Source organism: Ursus maritimus, unplaced genomic scaffold (genome assembly GCF_017311325.1).
Source record: "Ursus maritimus isolate PB19 unplaced genomic scaffold, ASM1731132v1 scaffold_13, whole genome shotgun sequence".
Classification (NCBI taxonomy): Eukaryota; Metazoa; Chordata; class Mammalia; order Carnivora; family Ursidae; genus Ursus; species Ursus maritimus.
This window is the reverse complement of record NW_024423675.1, coordinates 61,680,586-61,704,935: the sequence shown is the minus strand read 5'-3', so window position 1 is coordinate 61,704,935 and position 24,350 is coordinate 61,680,586. Positions and strand designations below refer to the sequence as shown.

The 24,350-nt window shown below is 51.4% G+C and overlaps 2 protein-coding genes across 4 annotated transcripts in view; one reads left to right on the top strand and one right to left on the bottom strand.

Moving 5' to 3' along the window:
- The window catches only part of EZR (ezrin), a 49,488-nt gene extending 44,011 nt beyond the window's left edge, over positions 1–5,477 (top strand). For both annotated transcript variants that reach the window (XM_040628015.1, XM_008688513.2), the window contains 6 exons: positions 616–779; positions 1,205–1,335; positions 1,982–2,142; positions 2,506–2,598; positions 4,157–4,408; positions 4,525–5,477. In XM_040628015.1, the coding sequence (XP_040483949.1) occupies positions 616–779; positions 1,205–1,335; positions 1,982–2,142; positions 2,506–2,598; positions 4,157–4,408; positions 4,525–4,689 (966 nt within the window). In that variant the 3' untranslated portion in view covers positions 4,690–5,477. The remainder of the gene's footprint in view (positions 1–615; positions 780–1,204; positions 1,336–1,981; positions 2,143–2,505; positions 2,599–4,156; positions 4,409–4,524) is intronic.
- A 570-nt stretch (positions 5,478–6,047) lies between these two features.
- SYTL3 (synaptotagmin like 3) overlaps positions 6,048–24,350 on the bottom strand; it is an 81,934-nt gene continuing 63,631 nt past the window's right edge. For both annotated transcript variants that reach the window (XM_008688514.2, XM_008688516.2), the window contains 7 exons: positions 19,988–20,166; positions 15,572–15,674; positions 11,608–11,778; positions 9,659–9,764; positions 8,592–8,694; positions 7,537–7,742; positions 6,048–6,399 (listed from right to left, as the gene is read on the bottom strand). In XM_008688514.2, the coding sequence (XP_008686736.2) occupies positions 6,290–6,399; positions 7,537–7,742; positions 8,592–8,694; positions 9,659–9,764; positions 11,608–11,778; positions 15,572–15,674; positions 19,988–20,166 (978 nt within the window). In that variant the 3' untranslated portion in view covers positions 6,048–6,289. The remainder of the gene's footprint in view (positions 6,400–7,536; positions 7,743–8,591; positions 8,695–9,658; positions 9,765–11,607; positions 11,779–15,571; positions 15,675–19,987; positions 20,167–24,350) is intronic.

Below are 24,350 nucleotides of genomic sequence, written 5' to 3'. Positions count from 1 at the left end.
CGGGCGCGAAAGTGCAGTTTAGGTGAACAGCAGGTGGGCTGGGGCTGCCAGGCCTGAAACTCTCCACACGTGCCTGGCCACGGCATTTGTACCTAGGCCTGGAGCTAAGCAGGCTGGCGTCAGGAGTCCAGTAGGGACCCGGTGGACACACTGGTGGCAGTGTGGGAGGCAAGATTGAAGCAGAGGAGACCAGAAGCTCAAATAGAAGTCGCTGCACTACAGGCAGGACCGGGGGATGGTGGTTCTAGGGCTGGCGGGGCCAGAGGGTGTCAGCCTGAAGACCGGGTGGCTCTGGGCCTCGGTACCAGGTTTCTCAAGGCCGCAGGGCCTCTCGCCCTGGAGAGGCTTCACCGTCCGGCCAGAGAGGTGTCAGTGTGCGCGTGCACACCCACAGAGACAGTTGCGCTGTTTGTCCCAGGGAATCCAAACCCCACGGCACCAGGAACTTTGGTTGCTTGGAGTCAGTGGCTTTTCCTCGAAGTCCCTTTCTGGCCCCATACTCTGCTACATTTGTCCTTTTGGAAAAGGTCACCTAGAACTTTGTGAAGTCAGGTTTGGAAGAAGAAATCGAAAGGAAGGTGTTCTCCTGCTTAGAGTCCGCCCTGTTCTCTGTAGGACTTCGTGTTCTATGCCCCCCGCCTGCGCATTAACAAGCGGATCCTGCAGCTCTGCATGGGGAATCACGAGCTCTACATGCGCCGCAGGAAGCCCGACACCATCGAGGTGCAGCAGATGAAGGCCCAGGCCCGGGAGGAGAAGCATCAGAAGCAGCTGGAGCGGTGAGTGGGTGGGGGGAGGGGGGAGGGAGGCCAGCAGGACGGGGCAGTGTTCTCCCGGCTCAGGCCCTAGAATGGCCCTGCCTGCAGGACACCTGGGCCCCTGTCAGGCATTCTCGTGGGGCCTGCACTGTTCCCATCAGAGGAGCCAGGGTACATCACCTAGCAAACACGGGTGGAGGGTCTGGGGGCGAGGGCCTCTGGAGGTGACTGCGTGGGGCCCAAGGATCTGCTCAGGAGCTGCCCCACTGGGCTGGGCGGTGACAGAGCCCAGGAGGGGAGTGCTCGGGGTTGCTGCTGCTGCCTCCTGAGTCTGTACCATCCGGAGGTGGGGCCTGGGGCCTGGACTGGGCCCTGGTGACACATGTTGACATGGCAAGTGCCTGCCAATCCCTAAACCTTCCTGTGCCGCCCCTCCCCCATAACAGGCAGCAGCTGGAAACCGAGAAGAAGAGGAGAGAGACCGTGGAGAGAGAGAAGGAGCAGATGATGCGGGAGAAGGAGGAGCTGATGCTCAGGCTGCAGGACTATGAACAGAAAACCAAGAAGGCAGAGAAAGGTGGGTTTATGCCCAGTGCTTAGCGCGTGCAGGGGTGCGTTCCGCAGCGAGGGGCGGATGGTCCGCCAGCACACCCACAGCCAGGACCGTCTCCGTTTAACACAGCACCCACGGTAGAGACTCGAGGCTGAGCACTGACCATGGGTGTTTGGATTAGAAGAAAATCTTTTGATTATCTTGATACTTCTGATGCTGTGCTGGTTCTGTGCTAAATGCTTTATGCATGTTATCTTTTTAAATTTTCCCTTAGTCCTTTGAGGTTAGTACTGCGTCATCCCCATTTTCTTGATGACAGTGTTAAGGTTTAGCAGGTAAATTAATTTGCCTGATGTCACACAGCTAGTGAGTGACCAGACCATGCCACATTGCCCTCTGTCTTATAAACTAAGAACTGGGCAAGTGGTGTGGTTTCTGCGTGTCTGCCAACCTACTCCAGCCCGGGCTGGAGGACGGAAACACCCTCTCAACTGCTGCAGGGACGTTGGCTATGTGCGCAGTAGGGGAACGCACCCCAGCATGCTTCCTTTCTGTATCTGTGGGAGCAGAGGCCCTCCCGTGCAGTGGTTTGTAACTTGTGGTGTGAGTCCTGCCCTGGACCCCATACATGCATCCAGGCTGGGAATTCAGGGCCCTGTGCTCTCTGCAGAACTTTCAGACCAGATTCAGAGAGCCCTGCAGCTGGAGGAGGAGAGGAAGCGTGCCCAGGAGGAGGCGGAGCGCCTGGAGAATGACCGTGTGGCCGCTCTGCGGGCCAAGGAGGAGCTGGAGAGGCAGGCGGCAGATCAGATAAAGAGCCAGGAGCAGCTGGTAGGAGCTCCCTGAGTTTCATGATGCTGAATTATGGAGAGGCTGCCTCTGGGGATGAAAAAGTGACACCTGCCTTATAATTGTGTCTGGGGCTGGAAAATGATATGCTCGAGGGAGGAAGGCCTGGTGGGAGGGGCCATGGTGGAGGTTGGGTCTCAGGCGGCCCTGGTGCAGCGGTCTGGGGGCCCAGACATGGTGATCTAGGCCAGGTATGGCCTTGAGGACATGGTGGCCAGCCATGGGCACTGCTGACTAGGGAGGAGGTGGGGATGAGGCTAGTCACCAAATTGTGTGGCTGTCCATTTGCAGAAGGGCTCTCCCCACAGACCCCAGAAATAATCTCAGCTTTGTGCCCTTCACCAGGCCGCAGAGCTGGCGGAGTACACCGCCAAGATCGCCCTCTTGGAGGAGGCACGGCGGCGCAAGGAGGACGAGGTCGAGGAGTGGCAGCACAGGGTGAGTCTGCAGGTGCAGGCGCTCAAGGCGGGCCCTGCCGGGGCAGCTGGAAGACAGCCCGGGGCCAGGCTGGTGGGGGCCAGGCTGGTGGGGGCCAGGCTGGTGGGTCACGTAGAAAGCCTCGGGATGTTTCACAGTGCTCTGCCAGTCCCAGCTGTGCTTCTTAGGCCAAAATCCCCATAGGAATGGGCTTGCCCTGTGCACTGGGGAGTCTACTGCTGGATTAGCAGGGAACAAGGAGGCTGTTGTTCATTTCCACCCACTTTGTTCTGCCCCCCCCAAAGCATTGAGCCCCATCAGGCAGCCCCCCATCAGGAGCTAGTTCTAAATCTGGTCATATGGGTGCTCCTAGCAACGGGCCACAGCACCTCAAATAAGACCACCTGCCTCTCCTGACCACTGGTGTATGCAGCATGGCACCATGGAAAGATCCGGACTTGGAGATGGGGGTTAAAGGTCTGCTCTTATTCACTGTGTGATGGGGCAAGTGGCCTGACCTCTCTGAGCCTCCATTTCCTTGTTATAGATGGGGAGTAATAGCCAACCTGTAGGGTTGCTCAGAGGACTACCCTGCAGAGAGGTTGAATAAATTGTAGCTGTAATAGGAAGAACCATGTTCCAGTGCAGTGTCCAGAGGGCCTGTCTCTCCAGCTGAGCCCCCGCGTCCACTGGGAAAGCATGGTCCGTGGAGGAGCTTCGGATGTTTAGTGTAGACCTCTGCCAAGCTGTGGCAGCTTCCCCCCCCCCCCCCCCCCCCCGTCCCTGCTACCCCATCTGCACTAGCTCCTTCTGGGGACACCTGGTGCCTCCCCTCAGCACTCTTAAGCCCCACCCTCTGAACACAGGCTGCGTGCAAAAGACTCCGGTCCTTAGGTTTTTGGAAAAAGTGTTCATTGAGAAAAGCTGGTTGCAGAACAGATTCAAACTGAGGTCATCTCCCGAGCTGGAATGGCAGTGAGGTGGGCATGATTGGGGATGTATACCCAAGAGAAGTTGCTGGAGGGTTTAGGGGTAACAACAGGTAGAAAAGTCCTTGAGCACTGTGCCCGCAGGCAGCGAGGAGCTTGATAAATAGTGGCCACAAAGGAAAGAGAAAGCTGCTCTCTCAAACGGGATAGTGGCATTAGAATTTCTAATGGCTGGAAGATTGTTTTTCTTTAATCATTTCCTTTTTTTCCCCCAAAAATACATACAATGAACGTATACTAGAATTAGAGACAGAAAGAAAGTACGGGTTTTGTTTTTTTTTAAAGTCAAGCCCCTGACATGACTTTGTGTGCTGTGCACATGATTGAGAACTGCTCACAGCATCCGAACCCCAGACTCGGAAGAGGTTGGGCAGACCCTGCACGTGGACACTTCTCCTCAGCCACAGTCCCCCTCCTCCACTCTGTGCCACTCAGGCCACGCACATCCAGCCCCCCTGGGGGAAGGCAGGGGAGTGGTGAGAGAAAGTGCAGAAGCCCCCTGGTTAAAGAAAAGGGGATTCTTCAGAAAATGGTCTAAACATGGGGTTGTGTGTGACAACTTGTCACCTGTGTACGGATTGCTCTCAAAGGCCAAAGAAGCCCAGGATGACCTGGTGAAGACCAAGGAGGAGCTGCACCTGGTGATGACGGCCCCCCCGCCCCCCCCACCCCCCGTCTATGAGCCGGTGAGTTACCACGTGCAGGACAACCTGCAGGACGAGGGCACGGAGTACACGGGCTATAGCGCCGAGCTCTCCAGTGAGGGCATCCTGGACGACCGCAACGAGGAGAAGCGCATCACCGAGGCCGAGAAGAACGAGCGGGTGCAGCGGCAGCTGATGGTGAGAGGGCGGGGGCGGCCCGCAGACACGTGGACAGTGGGGGGCGGGAGGAGCCGTCCTACCCGGCTCCCTGCTGCTCGGGAGCCACAGCTGACCTGAGCTGCTTCCCCTTGCAGACCCTGACCAATGAGCTGTCCCAGGCCAGAGACGAGAACAAGAGGACCCACAACGACATCATCCACAATGAGAACATGCGGCAGGGCCGGGACAAGTACAAGACGCTGCGGCAGATCCGGCAGGGCAACACCAAGCAGCGGATCGACGAGTTCGAGGCCATGTGAGGCCGGCCAGGACTGGGGCGGGGACGGGGCCACACAGCTGGGCTTGCGGGGGTCGCGGTCACACTCTGAAGCTGGTGTTTGTAGTTCTTTGAATCTAGGACCCCCACCCCTGCTATCGTATTCCAGTTCCTTTAAAAAGAGAGTAGTTATTTCAGTGGGAATATTCTGGGGCTGGGGTCAGTGGAAGCTTCCCTGGTTTATTTTTCCCAATTGTATCATAGTGCCAAACGGGCCTGATCTTATTGCTGTTATTGAATCATTTCCTGTTTTGTGCTTGCAGCAGGACTGACTGAATTAAAGAAAAGTGGCTGTAAAGTCTGAGTAACAGACTCCATGCTGGCATGTGTGATACAAGAATCCGTGTAATTAAAACCACATCGTGGCTTATAGTCCGTGCCATACTTTCTTCTGCATTTGAAATTAGTTCAGATTGATTTTTTTTGATTTCCATCTTTGTATATTTGAGAGGTGAAAATTATTTTGAAGACAGTCTGAAGCACTCACAGACATGTGCACACAGTGATTTTTCTGCTCTGCTCCTTCAGTTCAGGATCCATAGTACAGGGACACTCCAGCCTTGGATAAACTTGTTTTGTGGTTTTGTTTTGTTCTAGCTTAAGAGAGGGCTACACTGTTGGACTCACACCTAATTAATGATCAGCTGTAGAGAATAGTATTTATATATGTGACAATATGGGTTTGTAACATTAGTTTAAAAAAGGGAAAAAGTGTCATTCTGTATATTTTGTTACCTTTTACAGAATAAAAGAATTACGTATGAAAAACCATGAAATGGTGGCACTGATCTGGCGTGAGGGCGGGAGGTGGAGGATTAACTGCTGTAATCCCATCTGTAAAACTTTCTGCCTCGAGTGTCCCTCGTGCATGTGTTGCACATTTCCGCTTTCTATCGGAGCTGCTTTTTGAAAAAGACACCGATGCTGTTTGGCTCATCCAGACTCCGGCTGTGAAGGGGCTCTTCCCACCTGGTATTGTCGGTTTCCACAAGAACATCCTCTGACCTCGCCAGTTCTCTCCCACATCCCTGAAAACCTGTCCGTGTCCGCTCTCACGTGCCACCGGCTCCTCTTCCTGCTCGGCCGTGTCCTTCTCCTTTGCGGGTAAGAGCCACGTGCAGATGAGCCCCGCGCCGCAGATTTGGAAATAAAAGCTGTGCGAGGCAGGAGGTGGCAGTGGGTGTGTGCTTGCGTGTGTCGGGGGTGGGCACTGACCGCCCTGAAAGGGGAGTCCCTCCAGAAAGTAGAAGGGGAGGGACCAGATTCCTACCAGGCTCCTCTAGTTCTCCTTCACATGCATGGAACGAGGCCATAATTGTCACTGTTTGGTAAACACTGGAGGACAGAGGTAACGAACATTTATTGAAATCCGGCCATTTTCCACACGTCGGAGCACAGAAAACCAAACTGAGACTTAGTTACATACTATCAGCAAGTGCTCTGCTGTAAATACACACAGAGGGACGTGGAAGAACGTCTGGCTCCGTGACAGAGCTGCAGACAGCTAAGACGTGGGCGTGGACACTCGCTAACCTTCAGGCTGGCGGCACTTGAACCTCCCGCCGCGGACTGGAAGCCTGGCTTCAGTGCAGGATGAGTGTCATGTCTGTCCACAGATTGGGGCTAGAAAGAACTTTCTGCCACTGACGCTCTGACTGTGAGCATGAGTCCTCACCACCAGCAATGTCTTCCTCTGTGATGGGAGTGAAGTGACAAATTAGTAACGGGTGACATGCATACCCCCTTCCCAGCCCTCTTCTCGGCTTTTTAAAATGAAAACCAACTTTTTTAGAAGTGTTTTTAACCTCAAGACCATATGCAAATGCCAACCACTGGGGAGGAAGATCAAGACCACCTCCACCCCAGCACCATAGCCAGAACTGGACACACTCAGGCATTCATTCCTAAATACCGTGCGGCCTCAAGAGCCCAAAGCTGCCTTCTCTCCCGCAGTCTGAAAGGAGAAAGACATGTTTGGGGACTTGACAGTCTTAACACATTACAGTGGCTGTGGTTGGGTGGGGCAGTCTCAGACCCGGGGCCAGATTTGCAGACAGGAATCCCTTATAGGAAGGGGGGGTGTCCATGGACAATATTCCTTCTATTTATTTTTAAAGATTTACCCATTTATTTTAGAGGGAGAGCACAAGCAGGGGGAGGGGCAGAGGGAGAGCCAAACCCAGGGCTGGATCCCAGGACCTGAGCTGAAATCAAGAGTTGGACGCTCAACCGAGTGACCCAGGCATCTCTGGACAGTGTTCCTTTTAAAACCAGTTGTAATGAAGCAGGGACTCTGGTTTGTCTTCAGAGGTCCTCTGTTGGAGGCCCTGGAGATGTGTGCCGGTGTTTCCGCCTGGTGTGCACCGAGTGTGCAAGCCCTCCCCACAACGGGCTGTCTCCCAACACAGTGCCAGCAGCACCCCAGTTGAGCAATGCTGAAAAGCATTGCCCTTTTGTCCCACTCCTAATGAAATACTTTCTGAATTGCCGTCTGTTTGGATTAAGATATTTTTCTTTAAGAAATTAATCCTTTTATGATTGACGCCAGAAACAAAAGCAAATACTGTACCCAGCCCATTTTGAGGCCTGTAATTTTTGTTTCCTTAGCAGATCTAAATCTGATATGAATTGTTGAAATACTTGGCTGTATTATCTCTGTTGTGGCGGAAGAACTAGATGTGGCCATCTCCATTTACAGAGTGAGGCCATTTCCAAGCCAGTTAAATCACCTGCCAACCTAGAAGGTTACCGTCTTTTTAGTGGTCACTGTGTGAGATCTCCGCTAAGGATAAAGCATGCTCCTTAGGCCCAGTAAATCTCCCAGACTTACTAGAACTAAGCCTGGCTTCCCCCAGCAAGCGGTCGTTCACACCGAAGATGGCCTGGTCCCAGACGGTTAATTCCAGGCTTGACTGTCGCAGCTGGGAAGGGCTCACGCCATTGAACACAAAGGAGTGCTTCCACTGGGGACAAGCTTGCTTCTTCGCAACTGGGGACTTCAGTTTCAGTTTGTGTTGGTCTGGCAGAGTGAGACAGCTGCAGGAGGGAGAGAGACAGTGGCTCTGGAATGCCTGCCCGCCCCGGCCTCCTCCCCTGGCGGTGCTGGCCATCACGAGACCAAGGGCTAGATGCACTCCAAAAAAATTCCAAGCCAGGAGCGAGAATGCGAATTGCAAGACTGGCCATGTGACCTCTCGCTAGGATGTTCGGATTTAGGGCTGAATTCTGCACCAGATGCTAAGGGTCATTTGACGTCGACCACCAGGGAGAGCATGGCTTAGACCTGCTACGCAGGGACCAGGACTCTGAGCACGCATCCGCTCATTTTAACCCCGTTCTCAGGAAGTAAGTTCAGAGGAGCCACGTAACTTGCCCAAGGCCCTAAGATAGTGGCGGCGTGAGGACAGGAACGCAGATCTTGGCATGGTAAGCCAGTGTTTCCCATTATGTCACTGATGGGGGACACAGCAATTCTGTATAATAATTAATGGTGTTTGCTTTTGGAGAGACCAACACGTGGGTAGTCAGAATGACGTAAGCAGAGCCCACCTCCCTGTTATCTAAGGAGATACTAAGGCAAGGGACCGGTACCAACCACACTGCTTTGTCCAAGCTCTGAGTCAGAAAATGCTGATGCAGTGGCAAGGACCGGTAAGACCTGGGTTTCCAGTTAAAATACAGTGTTCCCCATCTAGCCTCAGCAGGTCCAAATCCTATGAATTTTTGGAAAGTCGAGTCTTTAACACATGATATTGGATTTTCATAGGAAAGCTAAAACGAAAGTTCATAATGGCTTACACTTTTTGGTGTTCGCTCTAGTTTACAGGACCATGCCGTACATATGTACAGATTATCAGTAAACAGTTGATTAAATATAATACTTACCCCTTAACAAATGAGTTTAGGGTACCATCTGACCGCACCGGCAAATTCTTGGCTCCCAGCACGACCAAACAAAGCTGACCGTTAGGGGATGGCCGATCTGTCCCTGGAAGGAAAGCCGGCATTTGCTGTGAGCCCTCCTTCTGCATAGAGCATGCAATGCCACCACCCCAAAGCTGACAGCTCCGTGGGAAGGTGTGGGACAGCCTTGAGAGCAGACAGGAAGAGGAACGTATCAGCTGTGGGAAGGCTCTGCTGGCCCTGCTCATGGGCTGTACCACGGCAAGGCCAGCATGGTGGCGGGAGGGATCACTCAGATCCTGGGAAGCTACAAAGATAATAAAGAGGGACCCAAGGACAGGAAGGATGTAGGGGTTTTAGTCTAGTGCAGGCAGTGGTTTTGGGGAAAGCAGGGGCCCCAAGACTTCTGTTCTAGGGTGTTGGCAATGACCGCAAATGCTCCTGGCCTGCCGGTGGCCCCGTGAGCTCTGGCAGCAGACGTTTCCTCTTTCAGACAAATAAGAGATCACTAAGTACATCACAGAACTGTGTTCTTTCTTCACCCTCCTCTCATCTGCACACTCCACTTTATTAACTTAGTTAAATTTCCTGTGAGGTCCTCAAGAGCCTATCCCTGATTCCCGCTCTTGCTGGGCAACAGCTCTCAGAACTTGGGAGCAGGGATGCATTCACTCAGCCCTGCAGGCCCCAGTGCCTTGAGATGCACTCTTGGTCCCTAAGGAGCCACAGTCCCAACTGTGGTGGTCATGGGAGCATTCCCTCTTCCAGAGGGCCGGTGGCAGGATGGTTTGCACAAAGGAGACTGTCCAAGCCAGCCCCCTGGGAGGAAAGTCCCAGAGCTGGTGTCCTAGGAGCCCTGTAAAGTGGGCATCAGGCCTGGCCTGCTCTGGTCCCTCATTTCCCTTCCAAATCATAGGTTCCAAGAACCCACTTTCTAGGCTGAGGGAGCATTGCAGGATTAGTTGGTGGCAGAAAGGAAATCACCCACCTGCTGCTCCAGGCTTTGGAGATAGTGACAGATGAATGTTCATGGGGTGGAGGCCACCTACCTTCTTGGGCCTCCTGGAGCTTTCTGGGCCCTGCAGGGAAGACCAGTTTGGCCCGGACTGCAAGTTCTCCATTATTGGGAAGAATGCTGTCTTCAAGTTTCTCTGCCTGGGGGCAAGAGACAGAACTCAGAGGCAGGATTCCTCAGCCCCCAGAACCTTCTGGGCTCCTCTGATTGCCCCAGCTCTGTCCATAAGTGACCCTCCTCCACCTGGCACTCACCCCTGCAAAACCTCTGCAGGCCGGGGAGTGCCCTGGGGTGAAGTGGATATGCCCATGGCAGGACTGGTCTGTCTTCTAGTTGTGGTGACTCTCCATTCCCACCCTAGCTGCCCACTCTGCTGCCCTAAGGTGGGGGGTGGGCTCAAAGGCCCTAGCACATTCCCTAAGACAGTCCTAAGAAAACCTGTACACAGCCAGAATTTGAAGAAAGTGAATAAAATCGAACCCCTCTAGGTCAGTGGACTCAGCAAGGACTCTGAGGAGAGGGCAGTCTGCTCTGCAGTGTCTCTTCTTGGGCTCCTGGCTGCCTCCCAGGAAGATAAAGCTGCCTCTACCCTCAGCTTCCAGAAACCTGCACTAACCCATGGGCTCCTCCTATCAGGGCCGAGGGGGCAGGCCTGTAAGCAGGATACTCCTGATCTGGCAGCAGGGTCACTATCTTTAGCTGGTATTAGCAAGGATGTCTCTGAGCCTGGCACCTCCTCTTCTTCTTGCCAGCAGCCTTGGTGGTGGCTAGTGTCCTGAGCAAGGGGCCCTAGAGGGAACAGATGCGCAGGGCACCCGAGTATAGGATCCTGGGAGAAAGCACACTGGCAGGGAAAATCACGAAAAAGGAAAATCAGGAAAGCCTTCATGGAGGAGGTGGGCTTTCAGCTAAGTCTTGGGCAGACCTGGGGTAGAAAGCATTCCAAGTAGATATCCCAAGCGGATGTCTGAGGACAGGCTCTGAGAAGGGATGTGGATGCCAGGGACGGTACAGAGCAGCGTAGAGGGAAAGGGGCGGGAGAGGTGGGACAGGACGGCTCGCAGGTGGGAGACCCTTGGCTTGACCTGACAGTAGCTGGAAATCAGAGACCTGGCGAATCAGCCCCCCTGGCTTCAGAGAGGGCCGGGGAGGGGACACAGCGCACAGAAGCTGGTCCAGGCCTGGGAGAGTCAGCCTCGCTGCCAGACTTGGGCTGCTGGGGCTGGCACTGCGCTGTCATTTCTTAGGAGATGACAGAGCCCTGCTTCCTCCTCCCCTATTATTTCATCCGTCCCCTCTCCCAGTCTTGGATCTTGGCACAGAAAGTGCAAAGCAGTTGCTCCAAGAAATGCAAACTTTCTCCCCAGGCTCTCCTCTTACCGGCACAGACTGTGAGCAGACCTAAATCAGCCTCCCCTGGCCTCCCCAGCGCCCTGCCCTGAGATCCCTGTGGGTCAAGGCAGCCCGGACCCTCCTGATAGCATCTGGCCCAGCCATTCCCCACCGTTACCGTGCCGGAGCACCTGGGGCAGGGTGTAGAAAACAGGCATCTTGCCCGCATGACCAGGGGCAGGCTGACTGGCCCAGGTGGTAGTCTCTGGCTGCAGCGGCGGCAAGCCAAGGGCTCCCGTGCTGAAACCAAGTGACCCTGAATTTGGGGGAGGGGAGCACGTGGGCCCATAAGGCCATCGCAGGAGGCCTAAACCGCCAGACCTGACCCAGGCCGATGGCCGGGCTACACTGAGGAAGGGGCTGTCAGGTACCTGAGCAAATCTTTGCGGGAAAGATCCCTAACCCCTCCCAGGAGAGCCTGTCGTGGAGCCTTTCCTCCCTAAGAAGGTCCTATTTTAAGAGTCCCAGCCAGGCAAGCACGTCACATTTTGGGTCCAAGGCTTCCCGGGTAGGTTTTCTCTAATCCCTTTGAAAAGGGAGTTTTGTTTTCATGGTGAGGGTGGGGTAGCCCAGTTCCAAACCAGACCTCACCTTGGCCCTCAGTGGATACCAGCAGAAACACTGTGTTGTGCTGTCTTCGAAGTCCCATGTGGCCAGAGGGATGGTCACCTCGCCAAGAAACACCCTCCGGGTGAGCGTGCCCAGGTGCCACACAGACACCTGCAGGCACCGGGTCCCCAGCTGGCCGGGCTCCACCTGGTACTGCAAAGGCAGAGCAGAGGCCGTCAGTCTGGTCCCGGCCCGCAGCCCCCCAAGCCCACAGCTTCCAGGGCACAGGGTGGGGGGTGGTCCACAGCCCTTTGGGGCCACAGCCTCTGGGGGACCCACAGCCCCCAGGGCCACAGGGCCCTTCCTCCTACAGGCTGGAGCCAGCATCTTGGTGTGGTCAGGGTGGGCTGAGCAGCTTGGAGCAGTGGTGGGGGGTGGTCTCTGCGTCCCAAACACAGAACCACCTCCTCCACCAGCCTTGTGGCCAGTGCTCAGCCTGGGGGAAAGGCTGGGCATCTGCACCATCCCCTCCCACAATCCAGCTCTGTCCCCAAGGCAAGGAGGAAAGTCCTCAGCCTGCTGAAGCCGAGATCTGTCCCAGCCGAGGATCCGAACCTGCCTGGCCAGGGCTGCCGAAAATACTGAAAGCTAGGATTTTTTTATTTTAATGAAAGCCCGAGTTGTTAGCATAGGCATTTGCCTAGACAGACAACACGTGGAAGGCGGGGTCAGGGTCGCACGGAGCTGTCTCTTCACCAACCCCCCACAGGGGCCCCAGCACAGCCAGAAGACAAAAAGGGTGCCCCCCCCACCCCGTTCCAGTCGAGGGTGGGCTTCTGCCCCCACAGGGACTAGAGGCCAAAGGCCCTGGGTGCGAGTGCCCCACGCCCTTCCCGAAGGCCGGGGACACAGCCAGGCTTCCCAAGAGCCGCTGACTCTGCTCGGCCTCTGCGAGCCTGTTCAAGGCTAGTCGTTGGATTTTCTCAACAATGAAAAAGAAAGTTACACGTTACTGACCCTGGTTTTGTACCAGGCTTTGGGTGACATTGTTCCTTAGCTTCCAGGAGCATCCCCTGAGGTGCTAGTAGTCACCAGTTCACAGGGGAGACACCCAGGCTCAGGGCTTCGAAGCTCTCCATTGGGGTTGGCGTCCTGGCTCCTCCCGGACACCCCGTCACACTGCAAGGCCGGACCCTCACCCCCACTCAGAGCGGCCGCATTGGTCTGCCTGAGACCCAGCTGAGCACCATTAGTGACCTTCCATTGACGGACAAGGGGGAAGTGACATAGGTGTGTGGAGAAGCTGTGACTTGTCTCCCTTGGTCTCCCACACAGGGACGGCCTGCAGCCCCATCTGCCCTGCAACCTGCTCCCACACACAGGCCAGCGAACGCCCCCCTTGTGGCCAGGCTACCTTCCCCACTTGCCCCTCCTTTTCTTCCCTCTGGGATTATCCGTGCCCATTGTGGTCAGAAACCACATCCTTCTACGGCCTTGGGCCGATTTTCAGTCGTTTTCCCTCAAGTCCACGGTCCATTTTTTTTTTTAATCTTTTTCTCTTCTTAAAGATTTTTTTTGTCTGCCCTGTAAAATGTATTACATTTCTTTTTTTTAATGCTTTTTTATTATATTATGTTAGTCACCATACAGTACATCCCCGGTTTCCAATGTAAAGTTCGATGATTCATTAGTTGCGTATAACACCCAGTGCACCATGCAATACGTGCCCTTCTTACTACCCATCACCGGCCTATCCCATTCCCCACCCTCCTCCCCTCTGAGGCCCTCAGTTTGTTTCTCAGAGTCCATAGTCTCTCATGCTTCATTCCCCCTTCTGATTACCCCCCTTTCTTTATCCCTTTCTTCCCCTACCGATCTTCCTAGTTCTTATATTACTCAGCTATCAGAAAGAACGATTTCTCAACATTTGCTGCAACATGGACAGCACTGGAGGAGATTTTATTTTTTTAAGTAATCTCTCCACCCAACGAGGATCTCGAACTCACAACCCTGAGATCAAGAGTCACACACCGCCGTCTGAGCCAGCCCGGTCCGTCTCTGCTCTGTCCTGCATTTCTTTGTCTGTCTGGAACTACCCGGTTGTTCCCTGCTCGGCCACACGCCCGATCCGTTGCTCAGGCGGACGGCTCGTGGCACCGCACCTGCCCCCTCTGAGGACGAACTGTCCCGGGGAGGGCAGCTGCATGATCTCCATCCACAGGGGCAGCCCTGTCCTCCGCCCCCGCAGGCCTGCTTCTCGGGGGGCCTCACACACCGGTGGCCCCTCTGACGAACAGGACTCCTTCTCGTTGACTGCATCCCTTTTTGGAAGAGACCTTTTCCCCACCACCCTGGTACGTCCACAGGGCGGTCCCAGCAGGCTGTGGGGCTGCCACCGCCTCTCCTGACCACTCAGCGTCACGAGCACAGACATCAGATCAGGAGTCGCGGGTCACCTTTCCCGGGCCCCATACGGCGGTCTTCGCGTGGGGGGCCGGCTCCCCGGGAGTGCGGGAAGGCTTCCCATGGAGTGCTCTGCCTAGAAAACCTTGAGGATCGGTTTCTAGGTTTTAGAAGAGATCAGGGACATGGCTTCTCTTCAATGTATCTGGGAAGTTTTCCAGGACAACCCGAAATACAATATATATTGGGTAAAAACCAACGGATAAAAATCTTAGGAGATTTCTTTGAGATTCTGCCTACATTTAAGATCGGGTAGTTAAAAACTAACATCAAATGATATATCTAGAATATACTCAATCCTCATCTTTATCTCATGTCATAAAATGTGAACTATTTACCTGTTTGTACAAAACACTTTAATTAACTTACAGTGAGTGATTTTAGATATGAACTTGAAGAGTGTGAAGGGGCCACGCAGCTTTTCAAAACTCTTTCAGCAGATACGTGAGCAAAGCCACGCAAAGACCTGTGTCTACTGACGTGCTACCAGAGGGTCTCAGACGGCGAGCCCTTGGCCCCACCCACACCTGCTGNNCCACAGTCTATTTTTAAAAAAATCCTTTGGGGAAGTCCTAGGACTATAAATCTTGTGAAGGACTGCCAGTCCACTGTGAGTTAGAGCTGCACTTCTGAATCCTCTCTAAGCCTCAGTTTCCCTGTTGGTAAATAAGGATTCGAATACCTAGCTTGGGGCTGGGGGGGTACATAAAGCCCTTGGCCACAGCAGAGACACAGAAACAATGGCTTTTATTATTTAACGAAGGGGACTCCTGCCAGCTGACCAGACGGTCCCTGGCTGGGAGTTCAGAAATGCCCCTACTTGCCCAAGGAAGGCAAACCAAGCCCTCTCCTTGTGCAGGCTTGACATGTGTGGGGCCACTGGGCTGCCCAGCCTTGACTGGGTACCTCCCTGCGCATCTGGATGGTTCTTCCAGCACAAAGCCTCCCACACCTAGCTCTCAGCCTCCGCCACACATCGTCTCCAACCGTCCAACCTAAATCGCCATAGCCTCTCCCTATCTCTGCCACACATCACAAATCCTGTTTCTCAGCATCAAAGAAAGTGAAAACCCAAACAATTCCTCTATAAAATGTTTTTCGTAAGATGACTATTTTTTTTTCATAAAAGAAGAAACCTACGGCTGCCAGATTATTAACGACAAAGGGGCACTTCCGTGAAGATAGTAACTCGGTAGTTTACCAGGGAGCCTGCTTGAGAGGCTCGGAGAATCATAAAAATTCAATAGGACAAACCAATTTTAGAGACTGAGAGGCAGCCAGGTTCTTTTTCACCATTTGCTCAGAAATCATTAATCAAGAGCCATTCGCAAGTCCGGCAGACTCTGCACTTTCCCTGTACAAAGGCTAAATTCATTTTCTCCCAACTTGCCACTGATTGACAGAGCCCTACAGAAACGTATAAGGGTCTGTACTTATATTTAACTGACTCAAGAGTTTAGAAGAACACTCCGCTGAACTCCGGCCCCGGGTGCCCAGCCTGGGATGCGGAGACCCAGCCCATGAATATTTGTCCAGCAAGTACCTTCAAGGTCTCCTGAAAGGTTGGGTCCACTGTGTTCCTTTGGACTCCCGTCTTGCGTTTTCCCTGGGAGGATCTGTCAGGTAGCAGATAGGTCTTTACGTACCTAGTGGCCAGACAGACAGGACAAGATGATAGCTCAGCACAGAAGGGGGGAGGGCAGAGGGACAAAGGGTACAGGAGGAGGAGAATCAGACATCAGCATTTTCTTCACCCTGCTTCCCACTGGGTTGGGGGTTAACAGAAAGGGTTTGGTGGCCTCTACCTACAGGGAACAATGACAGTGCTGGGTACACCGCTTCTGGTTTAGAGTCTTTGGCCATAATCCTCTGTAATGTTTCTGGGGGGTATAAAGCTGCCTTGCTTTCCTCATGTCCTGCCCCTAGAATCTACATCGCTCATCACCTGCCATTTGCTGATGATTGTGGAACCAGAGGCTGGGCTGTTGGGGCTCCACAGGGCGGGGGGCAGTTTCTCTAACCTGCCTGGATGTGGAGGTCCTGTGTCAACTTGTCCTCCCTCCACCTATCACTTCCTCCAACCGGTCAAAAAAAAAAAAAAAAGGAAATAGAAAGTATATGCCTCACCCTTTACTTTTCCCTTGTGGGGCCTCTCCACCTGCATTCTGCCCGTCCCCTGAAATCCCGTTCTAGACTGATCTCTCCAGCAAGGACCTGACACTGCCCTTCCCGGCTCCTCCAGCAGCGTGAGTGATGGCAGTGATTACTGATTCCAGAAAAGCTGGATCCTGTGTTTTGATCCTTTCTGACCATCTCTGTCTCTTGATTAAAGGGTCTGGATCATAGACATTGAAAGCACTGATAAGGAGGGACTTCGGTCCCTTGCTATGTGTTTCTGTATACCTTCTGCTTTAGTGTCTGCCGTGTACTGCAGTACTATAGTCATCCTTTTGTAGTTACTTTTTTAAAGATCTGGGAGAGAGCGCATGCGTGAGCGTGTGTGTGTGCAAGTGGGGGAGGGGCAGAGGGAGAGAATCTCAAGCAGACTTCCCTCTGAGCACAGAGCCTGAGGTCGGGGCTTGCTCTCCCAGCCCAGAGATCATGACCTGAGCCCAAATCAAGAGTCAGCTGTTTAACCAACTGAGCCTCCCAGGCGCCCCCATTCTTTTGTATTTAGCTGAATTTTGTGGTAAAATGTTTAAATTCCATTCTCCTTTCTTTTTGTATATGTTCTGTCTCTGTTTTCTTTGTGCTCACCAAGGGGATTCCATCTCACGTCCCAGAGTTACAATACTCTAACTTGAATTTATACCATCTTAACATCAATAGCAAACAAAAACTCGGCTCCAAGTGCCAACCTCACCTCTTCGCATTGCTGAAGTTGCAAAATTACACCTTTCTACGCCATGTAACCAAAATCACAAACTAATCCTTCTTTTATATGCATTAGTCTCTTAAGCTAGGTCAAAAACAAAGTGCGGAGTTACAAACCAAAGTTACAGCAGTAATAAGAGACAAATAATTTTTAAAAATATACAAGGTGGAAGTACATACCACTGTTTAAAAAACACTAGCTTTTATCATTGCCTGTGTATTTGCTTTTCCTGGGGTCTTCATGTCTTCACATGTCCTTGAGTTATTGTCTGGTGTCCTTCCATTTCAGCCTGCAGGGGGCGCCCTTGAGTATTTATTTCTTGCAGGACAAAGTCCCTCAGCTTTTGTTTCTCTGAGAACGTCTTAGTTTCTCCCTCATGTTTGAAGAATAGTTTTGCAGGATACAGGATTCTTGGTTGATGGGTTTTTTTTCCCCTTTAGCACTTTGAATATATCTACCGACTGCCTCCTGGCCTCTAAAGGATCTGACGAGAAATCTGCTGGTAATCCTCCTGAGGACCCCGGACGGGAAGGGGATCCCAACAATTGGAGGAGATGCCACAATGGCTCCCTCTGGGTCTGCACCTCTGTGATCAGAAGTGGCAGTCTGCAGTCAGAGCACACAACCCTGATATTTGGAGGACAGAATCCTTTCTTTCTTTTTTCTCTTTCTTCTTCTTCTTTTTTTTTTTTTTTTTGCCCATGCTGACTCCTGTAAGCTGTGCATAGGCCGTTCCAGGAACACTGGCACAGCTGCCTGCCATGGGGCTGGCAGTGGGGGGATGGAGAGCTGCTATTATGCTAAGAGCAGAAACTGACACTAACCCCAAGGTACGTCCAAGTCTTCTGCTGGAAGTTTCAAGCCTTCAACAGACTGCAGTCCAAAACGGTTTCATTAGATGGCTTCTACCAGTGTCATCCTTGTTTTACAAGGGGAGACCACTTCCTAAGGTTTCCTACGCTGCCACCTTCCCAGAATCCTCTCTAGGCTTTTTTCCTTTAAAATGTATTGAGTTTTCAGGGCACCTGGGTGGCTCAGGTGGTTAAGCATCTGCCTTCAGCTCAGGTCATGATCCCAGGGTCCTGGGATCAAGCCCCACATGGGCTCCTTGCTCAGTGGGGAGCCTGCTTCTCCCTCTCCCTCTGCCTGCCATTCCTCCTGCTTGTGCTTGCTCTCTCTCGCTCGCTGTCAAATAAATAAAATCTTTAAAAAAATTAAAAATAAAATGTATTGAGTTTTATTCTAGTAGGCATTTCACTGATGGGCAACTCAGTTCGACCCTATCGTGGCTTGATTTTGCGTAGGTAGGGTGAGTTGGAGAAGCCCCTACTGTGGGGCTAGAGAAATCCTACAGCTGCGTCCCAGTGAATGCCCCAGGTGTTCGGCAGTCTCCACTCCGGCTGGTCAGAGCTCCCGCCTTCCCCAGCACTGTGCCACGCCCCATGGCTCACCACCCCAGTAACCGTGCTGTGACGGACCTCATGAAATCTTGTTCTGCATATGAGCCCTGAGTATTTGGCCAAAGCCTCAAGGGGGTCCCTCTGTGGAGTTGTAGGTCTACTCCTCTGTGCACTTTGTGTCTCACTTGTTTACTGTTTGTTGAATGTTTATTATGTTCTAGACAATTTTCTGAAAGCTTAACATGGGCAAATTCCAGGAAACACCACAACAATCCTTTGAAGGAGGTGCTGTTATTTTCCCTGTGTTACAGTGAGGGATGGAGAGGTTGAACGACTTGTCCAAGGTCAAACCACATAAATGGTGGACCAGGGTTCAATGTCCCTGCTCTCAACCACCTCACTATAGTCCTTTCGAGAATTACAAGAGAGGCTCAGCATACATGAACAGTCATGGGCAGCATAAAGGTCTCTGATGGGACTGAACAAGAGTCTGGAGAAGGGACAGGATTACGGTTGCTACTTGTGGGAGTGGTGTAGGGACAAACATGAGGAAAGCCTCGTTTGGAAAAAGTCAGGGGATAGATTTGAAACGATGACTGTTCCAATTTTCCTGGAGCAAAAAGTGTACGTGGGGGAACAACAGAAGTTAAGAAACCAGAAGGACAAGAGGGACGCTGTTCCGGAGACCCACAAGTGCTACATATAGCAATGCGCCTCCCCCGTCCTGCCCTGAGGAGGGACTGAAGGTTTCTGAGCAGAGCTGAGTTTGGCTGAACCAACAATCCATCCCCTTTCCCTAGCTGGTAATTAAAACATTGTGCTCAAAAGTTTTCCATGTAAGAAAAAAGAAATGTCAAGATGTGGTCCTTACCTTAAACCATATACCATAAATCAAACTCCAGTAGGTGAAAATAGAGAAGGATATATTTATAACCTGCAGGTAGAATTTTTCTACAGACTCAAAATACAGACATTTTAAAGGAAAAGACGGACAAATTTGACATCAAATTCTCAAGAAAAGCCATCATAAACAATGTTAGAAAACAACTAGAAGATATATAAAATACATGTAATCAATGAAGAGGCGTATTCAAAATGGGTTTTAAAAAACCCATATTCCTGTAAATAAATTAAAAAATGTCAAACAGCCCAATAGAAAAATGCCAAAAGATATGAATGGGAAGTTCCCAGAAGGGGAAACTTACGTGTCTAATGCATATATAAAAAGTTGCTCATCCCCCTTAGTAATCAGGGAAATGCATGCTAAAGTGATGAGATATCATTTCATGTCAGTTGGAAAAAAATTGTAATCTGTTTATGGTTTGTGTGAGACAGGCTCTTGGTTTGACTTTTCCTCTAGGGGAAGTCAAGAACCCAACACCATTCATTGAAGTTCATCTTTTCTGTATTGATTTCTAATAGTCCCTTGATCCTAGAAGTTCCCAGGTAGGCTAAGGTCTGCATCTGGACTTATGATTCTGCTCACCTGACCTACTTATCTATCCTTGCATCAACAACCCAGTGTTTGAATTACTACAGCTTTAAAATCATTCTCAATGGGCCTTTTTATAGGTCATTCTTTTAAACAATTGTCCTGGTTATTTGGAGACTTTTACTTTTCCATATAAACTTTAGACCCAATATGCCTACCATCTAATGTCAAAACTTAGAAAAAGAAACTTACGGATTGCACTTCCTCTTCTTTTCCTCTCCATAGGCAAGATTCTTACAGGCTTTGATGCATATTTCTAAAGAACGGGTTTTGAAGCAATAGCGAACGGCAAACTCTATTTCTCCAGTGACATTAGCATTGTCAAAACTGCCCATCTCCGTGCAAGTGCTGTTAAGGCTAATTAGACTTGCCTGAAATCAAGAAGACAGATATAATAAATTACTTCACAGTTAACCTATTTGTTGCATTTCTGGTTTTGAGATATCAAATTAATCAAAATTCACACAAAACATGCATCCTGACTCATAGTAAGTTAATAACACACCAGCTTGTACTTTGCCAAAATCAGTTGCCACATAGTCTGGCCTAAGGAGATGGGAAATCCTCGGAAAGTCGTGTCTTGCCCAGGTACGGTGTTTGCCTGGCGAGAAAGGTTACACAAGCTCCTTCTCGAACACAAATCAGTTGGGATGAAGTGGATTATCTCCTGCGCAATTCTGTGAAGATAAGTGTCAGGCGGGCAGATAATACCCGTGGCAGGAACAGCCGTGTGGAAAGCCGCAGAGCAGGGGCGCTAAGCAGCCTGATGGGGAATCAGATACGGCTGGATTCCAATGAGGGTCCTGCCACTCCTGAGCGGTGTCAAAGTCTAAATGGAAAAATAAGTACTAGACTCATGGGGCTACGGTAAGAAGTAACTGGAATTAAAATGTGTAAAGTACATTGTCAAAGGCAACAATAAATCCTGTTCCCATTTTTATGGGTATTTAAGTGAAAACCAGAACTGCCACCAGCAGGTAGGGCACTGTGGGCTCAGGTGAGGCCGGTAAGTGGAACGCCCGTGCCTAAAAAGACAAACCAACCGCGGCAGCACGGTTAGCCATGCCGACCTATGTGCCCCGTTTCCAGGCAAAGATCTCAGTGCTGACTGTACAAATAGGGAAGCCTGAATGATTTCCCCTTCTAATTCCCAGCGAGACCCTCCACCACCGGAAAACATCTGGGAAGAAACGAAGAAAGTCTGGGGCTTTCTGTCTCACTACAGGGAGAGCAAAACCCAATCCAACCCAACCAACAACTCATCAGAATTAACTATCGGCAGCCACGGGGCTCAGAAGCCAAGGGCTGAGTTAACTCATGCCAAGAACACAACCAGCTTCACCGCGCCCAGTCACCGGCTCAAACCATGGCACCTGCCAACACCCACACACGATTCGAGAGGAAAACAGTCTTTACATTGCACACAAAGGCAAGGAGCGGTACGACAGGAACCAGTGAGGCGCACACACGTGCAGGAGGAACGGTCGGGATGCTCGGCAGAAGGCGTGCATTGCTTGCAAGCAGAATGGGGGCGCGAATGCAGGGGCTCAAAAGTCCCAAGGAGTAAAATGGCATTCGTCCCGGGACCTCACTTCGGCCCATCTCAGATGAAGCTGAATTGCAGCAACTTCTCTGCCAAGAGCAAACAGAAAACGGAATTAAGTCACAAACAGTTTCAAGGCGTCGCAGAGCTCCCAGGAAGCCAGGACGGAGGGGCTGAGCTGCTGGAGGGAGGAGCACAGTGCCACGAGCCGTGTCTCCCTCTGAGGCCTTTGTCCCTCTGCGAGCAGACAGAGCTGGAAGACGGAGGAGTGAAGCTGAACGCAGCGGCCCTGGGGCTCAGAAGCCAAGGGCTGGGAGACAAAAACTGGTGTCTGGGGCTCTGACGGCAGGCAGACCTGAACAGCCAAGTTCACCGAGCAAGTGGAAATGCACCGAAGTGGGAGAGACACTAGATGCTTCTTTTCCCTTCAAGGGATTTGCTGATTTATTTGAAAGTTCTCACTGAGCAGCTTAAAAACGCTTTCCAAAAAGTTCTTACTGGAGAAGCCCACCACAGAGGAGGGGCTCGGTGACCTCCAGACTTTCAGTGGGGACCCCCACCCAGCTTCCTTCCCAGGAGTAAGAGTCCACTGGAATGGGGTGGTGCTCTCAAAGCCTGACACCCAGCTTTGAACGAGCTCAACACCAGATGGGTAAAGACTGTTTACCTTCACTCGAGCTGTCTGCTGGAAGCAAGAGAACATTCTCTCTGAAGGAGGGTCACGCCCAGCGCTCCGTTTCCCTGGAAGCTGCAAGAGCACAGGGCTCTGCACGTTCCTGCCCTTACTGTTTCTCCAGCACCCAGCTCAGTGCCTGGCTCAGGGTAGATCCCCAGTAAATATTTACGAAGGGAATAGAGAAAGCACTTGAAGTACTTTGATTTAGAAGTGCTTTTTGTAAATATTATGGCATGATGGGGTACGCAGTCTTGTGCTTGAAGGAGCTGCAGAACTGAAGTGAGAAGACTCACTCGGTGGTCGTCCTAATCTTCTAGAACTTCCTTAAGTCATTTAACTGCAGGTTCCAGAGGAAAACTATTTTTAAATAAAACTACATGTAGGCACATAATAAAACTGCTGAAAAATCAAGACAAAGATGAAAAACCGTAAAGGCAGAGGAAGAAAAGATACACTCTCTTTAATGGAGGAAACAATAAGGGCAGGAGAGGATGGGCGCCCAGGTATCGCTCAGGTGTCCGGCTGCTTCTGTTGAGGAGGGAAAGGAAAAAAGGCCGGGAACAGACCCAGCAAGGTTAATTTTGGTATCAGAAGGATTAGGAAATTCTGAGCTGATTGCTGTTTTTTTTTTTTTTTGAAAAGTAAAAAGGGATGTTTATTTGTTGAAAATGAGAAAGAGGAACAGGATAGGAGATCTGAATGAGTTTTGAAAGAACTGGAGGAGGTGTGAAATGGTTGTTCTGAGAGCAGGAAACTGAGCTACCCAGAGAAACGCATCAGGCCCAGGACCGCTGGCCTGTAGGTGACAAAACGGGGCAGATCTGATCCCCTCACACGGGGCGTGAGGTCCACACTCCACAGTGGGGCGGGGAAGGTTGCCCCCGGCTCATCCAGCTGGGTGACCAGCGTTATAATGCATCCAGAAAGCATTAGAATTACTCATCCTTCACTTCATAAGTACATTAGCAGAGCTCGAAGCAGGTTGGGATCCACCCAAAAGTGGCACAGAGAATCAGAAGTCGAGCTGGAAGAGGACCGAGGTGCCCAGCGGCCTGGGCCACCAGCTTACGGGAGCGTCTCTGAGTGACTCGGCCGCCGGGCCCGTGTAGCCAGGGAAAGTATAGCCTCGGATAATGAAAGGACGGCAGAGCACATCCTTTGGTCAACCGCATTCCCGAGATAATTTATGCCTCGACCACTGTTGCCTTGGGAAGGTTTTCTGGTTCTATGTTCTTTGTAGCCAGAACAGAATCTTGGAGCAAGCTGCAACTTTGAGCAGCCCATGGAGGCAACCCAGAAGTGCTGGCTCCGAAGAGCCACTAAGAACTCCACCTGACTTTCACTCGAGCCGTTGGGGCTGCCCGAGTGTGAAAGAAAAGTACATCGGAGCAAAAGCAAAGGAGAACCAGATCAGGCCGGCAGGGCGCATTCCGCGACTTTCTCCGAAGGGCACAAGTGAGCTACTGTAACCACAAGCAAGCCTCGCTGCCCTTTCCTTTCACAAAGGCAGGAAGCAAGGGGTCAGCGGAAACCACAGCTACAGCTGACCCTTGAACACCATGGGTTTGACTATGCAGAATTTTCCAGTAACCACAGTACAGTACTCCAGACGTGTTTTCTCTTATGATTTTCTGAACATTTCCTTTTCTCTAGCTTACTTTTTGTAAGAATACAGCACGTTATACATATAACATTAAAGATGTGTTAATTGACTGTAAGTGTTATCAGTAAGGCTTCTGGTCAACAGTAGGCTGAGTTAAGTTTTGGGGGAGTTGGAAGTTATTCACGAATTTTTGATGGCACAAGGGGTCAGTGCCCCTAAACTTTACATCGTTCAAGAGTCAACTGTGTTCTTAAAAAAAAAAAAAAAGTCCTGCTCACCAAGAGCACACCGAGAGCATTACTGCAGAGCGGTCAAGATGGTGGCCATGGAGCCAGACAGGCTTTCATTCGGCTCTGGGTCCTGACACTTAGTAGCTGTAGGATCTTGAGCAATATTCTTACCCACTGTAAACTCAGTTTCCTCATCTGTAAAATGGGGATCTATTTCATAAGAGTGGGATGAGGCTCAGTTATTTAATGCATGTAGAGACTCAGAACTGTCCCCATGCAAAGCATAGGACATTCATTACCATTTGGAAAATGCCACACAATGTGGCTGTCCTTCATAAGGATACCTCTGGTTAAATAAGTAATTATAAAATGAACACCCATGTGCCCAGCACTCAGCTGGAGTAAAACAACAGAACCAAGACCTGAGAAGTGCCCTGGGCCCCACCCTCCTGTCCAATCCCCTCTCATTCTTGTCCCTGAGTACCTGCTGTTTCAAAGTTTCC